The sequence below is a fragment of the Staurois parvus genome, unplaced genomic scaffold (genome assembly GCF_062004578.1).
Source record: "Staurois parvus isolate SC_StPar_1 unplaced genomic scaffold, SC_StPar_1.0 ptg000926l, whole genome shotgun sequence".
In the NCBI taxonomy this organism is placed as follows: domain Eukaryota; kingdom Metazoa; phylum Chordata; class Amphibia; order Anura; family Ranidae; genus Staurois; species Staurois parvus.
Window position 1 is genome coordinate 414,955 of NW_028318722.1, and position 8,885 is coordinate 423,839.

Below are 8,885 nucleotides of genomic sequence, written 5' to 3' on the forward strand. Positions count from 1 at the left end.
AGGAGCGCCGGATGTCCAAAAGAATGCAGATTGATGGTAGATTAGGAGTCCCTCTATTCTGCTCCGGTGACGTAGCTTTTCCTCAGTTCAGATGGTTGTGTCTGCAGGTCCGTGGTATATAGATCACACTTCCAAGCAGATATCCGAATTTTACAAAACAAAAAAAAATGGATTTCCCATATCAGGCTCCACCTCTTTCCTATGCTGTACCTTAATCTGTATATCCCAGAGATCTCTTCTGTCTATTCTATTCGATCTATTCCGTCATATCCGGATGATGTTACCATAGAGATACATTTGTACATCATAAAGGATCTGCGCTTCCTCTTCCCTTCCTAAGGAAAGGATGGCAATATGGATACAAATCACACATGGGCAGCAGTGTTTGGGGGCTAAAAAGGGAAGTTCTGGGGCCTGAGCAGGCAGCTCAGTATAAGGGTGTGATGTCATAGCCTGTGTAGGGGATTTATGTGTCATGTGATCCTGGCTCAGTATAGGGTGTGATGTCATAGCCTGTGTGGGGGATTTATATGTCACGTGATCCCGGCTCAGTATGGGGGTGTGGTGTCATAGCCTGTGTGGGGGATTTATGTCACATGATCCTGGCTTAGTATGAGGGTGTGATGTCATAGCCTGTGCGGAGGATTTATGTGTCACGTGATCCCGGCTCAGTATGGGGGTGTGATGTCATAGCCTGTGTGGGGGATTTATATGTCACGTCATCCCGGCTCAGTATGAGGGTGTGATGTCATAGCCTGTTGGTGGATTTATGTGTCACGTGATCCTGGCTTAGTATGAGGGTGTGATGTCATAGCCTGTGTGGGGGATTTATATGTCACGTGATCCCGGCTCAGTATAGGGTGTGATGTCATAGCCTGTGTGGGGGATTTATATGTCACGTCATCCCAGCTCAGTATAACGGCGTGATGTCATAGACTGTGTGGGGGATTTATATGTCATGTGATCCCGGCTCAGTATAGGGTGTGATGTCATAGCCTGTGTGGGGGATTTATATGTCACGTCATCCCAGCTCAGTATAACGGCGTGATGTCATAGCCTGTGTAGGGGATTTATGTGTCACGTGATCCCTGCTCAGTATAAGGTGTGATGTCATAGCCTGTGTGGGGGATTTATGTGTCACGTGATCCCGGCTCAGTATAGGGTGTGATGTCATAGCCTATGTAGGGGATTTATGTGTCACGTGATCCCTGCTCAGTATGAGGGTGTGATGTCATAGCCTGTGTAGGGGAATTTATGTGTCACGTGATCTTAGTCTCTCGGCAGGCAAAAGATATCAGTTTACTGTACACGGCCATCAATAAACCCAAGAAGTCAGCACAGAAGGAGAACACAACCACCACCAAGACCACACACGGTAAGAATGATGTCATCACCTAAAATGATGGACCTGTTATTCACATCCATTGTAAAGTTGGAGCAAAGTCTAAATTATGACACATAGTAACAAATCATACATTTTTGGAAGAGAATCAGCCAATGAGATGAATGTTGTCAGCGTAGTGATGACCTTCAGAGCCCGTGTATTAAATACATTGTGTGATGTCATATCATGGGTAGCGCTAATCCCTTTTTTAGTCCCCCTAAGTGCTGCACAGCCAGGTAACACGCATTTTCCACATTTACTTACTGAGTCAGTGAAACGTTCCTTGAGCTTGTTTTTGATGTTTTTATTGAGGGGTGACAACTTGGACGGGGTCTAGGGGTACATGGGATGTCCAAGGAACTGTAAAACCTGAGGACAAACTTCTTAGCAACAACACTGTACAAAATGTGGACAAAAATCAGCAATTGTCTCTTTAAGGAGCACTAAGTCCCCTTTGGTGTACCTCCTCAGAGCCCAGATGAATCCTTCTTTCACCCGGCTGTACTTACGGTGTCACTGGGCAAGGGATTCCAAGATCTGCAGTTAAGAGAACTAGTTAGGTATGGCACCTCACTGCCTTCTCCCTTCTCTGGCCCAGAGAATGTAGAAGTACTCACACTGTCCTGTCCAGTTAGCTTGGCGCTGCTTCAGGAGGAAGTGGAGAGGAGAAGTTGGTGGAAGTGGCAGCAGAGGAGCTCTCTACATTCGCAGACCCATTGCTCCAGGATGGATCACCATACCTATAGTGGATATCCACATACCCAGGGAGCAACATCAGGTTTTTGAAAAGGGGAGCCCTTGAGGACGAGGACCACCCATATCAATCCCATAGTATCCTGTTTGATGACCCACCGTCCCTTAGAGGGAAGACCTTCCAGTTTCTGACCCTTCCTTATCTGATGACATCTGGATTAATTATATAAAGCGCATTTTACATGCGCGTCCAGTGAGTGCGCATTACCTTCACCACTATTGCACTGTTACCGGGTCCAGAGTTACCAGAGCACCAGAGTCACCTTTTATCTTATTTATTGAATATACAGTGGAACTTTTTATATATTTTTATTATTAATTGTTCTTATTGAATTATTTGCTGTTATTGAATCATTGATTTTACTTGGTTCTTAATTTTATTAGTGCTGCACCTTTATATATATTACAGTCTCATGAGTGCCTCATAGTATATACAGCCCTGGGAATTTGCCTTTTCTTTCCTAAAGCAGGTTTATTCCAAGTTAGTATGAGCTGACTCTGTCGTAGGTAGAGGCCCTGTCCTGGGTGGAGACCCTGTCCTGGGTGGAGGCCCTGTCGTAGGTGGAGGCCCTGTCGTAGGTGGAGGCCCTGTCGTAGGTGGAGGCCCTGTCGTAGGTGGAGGCCCTGTCGTAGGTGGAGGCCCTGTCCTGGGTGAAGGCAATGCCAACTTTATTATCAAACCCAATCTTCCACTTAGTGAAGGTTCTGATTCTATTATTTGCATGCAGGTTTAGCACCACACCCTGCTTGGGGAGGGCCACTTCTCATAACCCCCCAACAGAAGACTACAATGGAATATGAGAGTACTGTATACAGAGGTCCCTACAGTTGCATTGTGTACAGGGGTCTTCTCCCTAAGGATGAGGCTTTCAATAGCATGATATATAATGTCCCCTATTCACCGCACTGTACGTATATGTCTTGTCTCTTTCCCAAGCATATGAAGATGTTCAGATGCTCCGCGAGTCTACAGCAAATGGACATATCAAAGCAAAGAAACTTTTATTTACACAAGGTAAGTCTACAGACATAGAAGATAGAGAGACCTCCTCTAAATAGACCGGAGAGACCTCCACCACACAATGCAACAACTGGCATATCAGACCAAAGAGACCTTCACCCACACAAGGTGGCAAGTGACATATCAGACCAGTGAGACATTCCCCACACAAGGTAACAACTGACCTATCTAACCAAAGAGACATTCCCCACACAAGGTGACAACTGACCTTTATGACCAAAGACACATTCCCCACACAAGGTGACAACTGACCTATCTGACCAAAGACACATTCCCCACACAAGGTAACAACTGACCTATCTAACCAAAGAGACATTCCCCACACAAGGTGACAACTGACCTTTATGACCAAAGACACATTCCCCACACAAGGTGACAACTGACCTATCTGACCAAAGACACATTCCCCACACAAGGTGACAACTGACCTATCTGACCAAAGACACATTCCCCACACAAGGTGAAAACTGACTTTCCTCACACAAAAGGACAACTAAATATCAGACCAAAGAGACCTTCACCCACACAAGGTGACAACATGCATATCAGACCAGAGAGATATTCCCCACACAAGGTGACAACTGACCTATCTGACTGAAGAGACATTCCCCACACAAGGTGATAACTGACCTATCTGACTGAAGAGACATTACCCACACAAAGTGACAACTGACCTATCTGACCAAAGAGACCTCCACCACACAATGCAACAACTGGCATATCAGACCAAAGACACCTTCACCCACACAAGGTGACAACATGCATATCAGACCAAAGAGACCTTCACCCACACAAGGTGACAAGTGATATATCAGACCAGCGAGACATTCCCCACACAAGGTGACAACTGACATCTCTGACCAAAGACACATTCCCCACACAAGGTGACAACTGACCTATCTGACCAAAGACACATTCCCCACACAAAGTGACAACTGACCTATCTGACCAAAGACACATTCCCCACACAAGGTGACAACTGACCTATCTGACCAAAGACACATTCCCCACACAAAGTGACAACTGACATTCCCCACACAAGAGGACAACTAAATATCAGACCAAAGAGACCTTCACCCACACAAGGTGACAACATGCATATCAGACCAGAGAGACATTCCCCACACAAGGTGACAACTGACCTATCTGACCAAAGACACATTCCCCACACAAGGTGACAACTGACCTATCTGACTGAAGAGACATTCCCCACACAAGGTGACAACTGACCTATCTGACCAAAGACACATTCCCCACACAAAAGGACAACTGACATTCCCCACACAAGGTGACAACTGGCCTATCTGACCAAAGAGACATTCCCCACACAAGGTGACAACTGACCTATCTGACCAAAGACACATTCCTCACACAAGGTGGCAACTGACCTATCTGACCAAAGACACATTCCCCACACAAGGCACTGTTTTTGAATTGGGTTATGTGAATGGATTTGGTTTTGGAATGGATTAAGTTTTTGGATTGGATTGAGTTTGTGGAATGGATTGGGTTTTTGGATTAGATTGGGATTTGGGAATTAATTTTAGTTTAGAATTGGATTGGGTTTTTGGAATGATTTGTGTCTTTGAATTGGATTGAGCTTTTGGAATGGATTCTTTTAATTGGATTAAGTTTTTGAAGTTTTTGGTATGGATTGGATTTTTGGAATGTATTGCATTTTTTGAATGGATTGGGTTTTTGGAATGGTTTGGGTTTTTGGAATGGGTTGAGTTTTTGGAGTGGTTTGGGTTTTTGAATTGGATTAAGTTTTTGCAATGGATCGAGTTTTTGGAAAGGATTGGATTTTTGGAAAGTTTTGGTTTTTTTTAATTGCATTGAGTTTTTGGAATGGATTGAGATTTTGGAATTAGTTGGAATTTTTAATTGGACTGGGTTTTTTAAATGAACTGGGTCTTTGAATTGGATTGAGTTTTTGGAATGGATTTTTTTAATTGGATTGAGTTTTTGAATTGGATTTAATTTTTGGAATGGATTGAATTTTTGGATTAGGTTGGGTTTGAATTGGGTCTTTGGACTGGATTTAGTTTTTGGAATAACTGAATTTTTGATTTTGACGAGTTGTTGGAATGGATTGGGTTTTTGAATTGGATTGATATTTTGAATTGGATTGGGTTTTGGGAATGGATTGAGTTTATGGAATGGATTCAGTTTTTGGAATGGGTTGCGTTTTTTTGAATGGATTGGGTTTTTGAAATGGTTTAGGTCTTTGAATTGGATCAAGTTTTTAGAATGAATTGGGGTTTTTGGAATGGATAGGGTTGTGAACGTTTACTCTCTTCATCATCTCATCTCCACACTGTTATTATCATTTTGTATCACTAGCCCCTCCCTTTTAGATGGTAAGATCTCAGGAGCAGAGTCCTCCTAACCCTCACCTTGATTGTATTCCTTCTATTCTGTGACTTGTTGGTTCTCTATAAGTCTTGATTAATAATACTAATAACAATTATCTTTTTCAGTTTGGGATGGAAGACATGTGAAGCTTCTGGTTGGTGTGCTGATCACCGTCTGTCTCATTCTGATTACCGTCATATCTGTGGTGGCCACAAGTGAGTACCGACAATGTCTCTGTGTATAAGGAAATGCATATTATAGAAGTGCTGAGTAGTACAATGCCAGGAGACTGTAGCTGGGATGCTGGACCCCTCTGTGTCAATGTGTAAGTCAGCATGGAGATGGGTTGGATTAAGTCTCTGCTTCAATTTCCAGAAGGAAATGGCCTGAAATCATGCAGTGAAGAATCAGGAACATCCGGATCAAATGGGCAATCAGGTAATGTGCAGACATGAGTCCTTTCCTAGTCTTCTCAATGTGTGCTTCTTACAGCTGGATTCTCCTGTGTCCGGCTGTCTCTCCATAATTACTGACTGTCTCTGTTATTCCATATTACAGGACGGTCTCTCCTGTGTCCGGCTGTCTCTCCATAATTACTGACTGTCTTTGTTATTCCATATTACAGGACGGTCTCTCCTGTGTCCGGCTGTCTCTCCATCATTACTGACTGCCTCCGTTATTCCATATTACAGGGCGGTCTCTCCTGTGTCCGGCTGTCTCTCCATAATTACTGACTGTCTCTGTTATTCCATATTACAGGACGGTCTCTCCTGTGTCTGGCTGTCTCTCCATCATTACTGACTGTCTCTATTATTCCATATTACAGGACGCTCTCTCCTGTGTCCGGCTGTCTCTCCGTCATTACTGACTGTCTCTGTTATTCCATATTACAGGACGGTCTCTCCTGTGTCCGGCTGTCTCTCCATCATTACTGACTGTCTCCATTATTTCATATTACAGGACGGTCTCTCCTGTGTCCGGCTGTTTCTCCATCATTACTGACTGTCTCTGTATTCCATATTACAGGACGGTCTCTCCTGTGTCCGGCTGTCTCTCCATCATTACTGACTGTCTCTATTATTCCATATTACAAGACGTTCTCTCCCAGGGGCGGACTGACCATTTGGAAACTCGGGCACTGCCCGAGGGCCCGGGGTCAGTAGGGGACCCCATGAGATGCCCCTGGTACCTTTTTCATAGGCTTTTTTGAGTTTGGGCAAGGACACAGGGGCCCCATGATCCCCTATTGCCCGGGGCCCCATGAGTTGTCAGTCCGCCCCTGGTCTCTCCTGTGTCCGGCTGTCTCTCCATCATTACTGACTGTCTCTGTTATTCCATATTTCAGGACGCTCTCTCCTGTGTCTGGCTGTCTCTCCATCATTACTGACTGTCTCTATTATTCCATATTACAGGACGCTCTCTCCTGTGTCCGGCTGTCTCTCCGTCATTACTGACTGTCTCTGTTATTCCATATTACAGGACGCTCTCTCCTGTGTCCGGCTGTCTCTCTGTCATTACTGACTGTCTCTATTATTCCATATAACAGGACGGTCTCTCCTGTGTCCGGCAGTCTCTCCATCATTACTGACTGTCTCCATTATTCCATATTACAGGGCGGTCTCTCCTGTGTCCGGCAGTCTCTCCATCATTACTGACTGTCTCCATTATTCCATATTACAGGACGGTCTCTCCTGTGTCCGGCTGTCTCTCCATCATTACTGACTGTCTCTGTTATTCCATATTACAGGACGGTCTCTCCTGTGACCGGCTGTCTCTCCATCATTACTGACTATCTCTATCATTCCATATTACAGGACGGTCTCTCCTGTGTCCAGCTGTCTCTCCATCATTACTGACTGTCTCTATCATTTCATATTACAGGACGGTCTCCTAGATGTCCAGATCTTTGGATCCCCATCAATAATATGTGTTATTTCTTCTCTGAGAAGAAGAAATCCCATTCAGAGAGCATCAAATACTGTGCAGAACGTGATTCCAGTCTTGCCCTTGTGAAGGAGAAGACCATACAGGTCAGTGTCGGGGTCACCGATGGGATGGGGGGTGGAGAGAAGCTGGTACTACTTAGGAGACATCCAGGTAGATGATGGGAATAATCTGCTGTGTATTGTGTTCTCCAGAGACTGGTGACCATCACAGGAAAGGAGTTCTGGGTTGGAATATCCCATTATAACACCCAAGGTGGAGTGTGGACAGGAAAATGGACAGATGGAAGCCTAGAGTAAGTATCACAGGGTTGGGGTTCTCTGCCTCCACAATGATTGGCTCACACTCTGAATGGGTGACAGGACAGTTCATTTCCCTCTACAGAACTCTGACAGCCATTGAGAATTCTATGAATAAGTACAAATAAGTGGTGTCATTAATCAGCAGCCCACGGCTATGACAGATCTTCTCTGACACCCCATGCTGACCAATCTCTTATAGATTCTAAGACAATTTTCACTCTCTCCCTTCTCTCAGTGGGTCCCTCATGGGCCCGAGTGGCCCCTTTGATACCCCCCTTGACCCCATTCACTTGTAATAGGACTGGACATGTTATATCTATGCAGTGTCCTCTATGGTTCCTCATCACCAGACACTGGAGTGTGACAGCCGGTGTGTGCACCAACCCAACTACATATGTAGAGGTCTCTGTACGTGTTTTACTCCATGGTCTCCTCTGTACCCCCATCTTCTTACTGCTCATCCTCAATCACTGTGTACATTCTCTACCATTCATCTCCTATCTAGAAATGTCACCGAAGGGACTGGAAGCTGTGCCAAGCTGGGATCACGTCTGACACTGGAGAACTGTTATACTGAACTGAACTTTATCTGTGGGAAAGGCATTGTGTGAATGTTTTGTTCTCTGTACAATAATCCTGAATTGTATATAAAGTACAGATGGAGTCATAGTTGTATTTTCTGTTTTGTGTTGATTTCTGTATTTCTCAGATAATAAAACGTTTGGTACCAATATGTGTGTACTGATGTACTGTGTCTTGTGAGATTAAAGGATGAGGAGACTTTTCTTGCACCGTCCTCAGATGTCTCTTCTGGGCAAAGAGTATTCATAGTAGGTTACACTGCAATGGAGCTTTTTAGAAGGGGGGGAGAAAAATAGGAAAGGGTTTAAGAGCAGTGGTGTATTTGGGTTTTGTGCTGTCCTAGGCTGGCATCAACCAACACCAGACCCCCCCCCAGAGGAGAGAGCCTTAAAGTCAGCAACAACACCCTTGCCCCATCATCAGCCCCACTCGAGAGAGACTTTTACTAACACCCCCCCCCCAGCAGCAGAGAGACCTTTACAGCTCTGGACATCCCCGGGAATGACAGTCGGGCTCTTCATACACCATCAAGCAGCCAGTAGCC

At 44.9% G+C, this 8,885-nt stretch overlaps 1 protein-coding gene across 1 annotated transcript in view; it reads left to right on the forward strand.

The window, feature by feature from the left end:
• LOC149442000 (uncharacterized) overlaps nucleotides 1–8,490 on the forward strand; it is a 31,368-nt gene extending 22,878 nt beyond the window's left edge. The window contains exons 4-10 of the mRNA XM_089656649.1: nucleotides 1,274–1,375; nucleotides 3,075–3,152; nucleotides 5,639–5,728; nucleotides 5,889–5,951; nucleotides 7,395–7,543; nucleotides 7,652–7,752; nucleotides 8,265–8,490. Of these exons, the coding sequence (XP_089512775.1) occupies nucleotides 1,274–1,375; nucleotides 3,075–3,152; nucleotides 5,639–5,728; nucleotides 5,889–5,951; nucleotides 7,395–7,543; nucleotides 7,652–7,752; nucleotides 8,265–8,370 (689 nt within the window). The 3' untranslated portion in view covers nucleotides 8,371–8,490. The remainder of the gene's footprint in view (nucleotides 1–1,273; nucleotides 1,376–3,074; nucleotides 3,153–5,638; nucleotides 5,729–5,888; nucleotides 5,952–7,394; nucleotides 7,544–7,651; nucleotides 7,753–8,264) is intronic.
• Nucleotides 8,491–8,885: the final 395 nt, after the last annotated feature.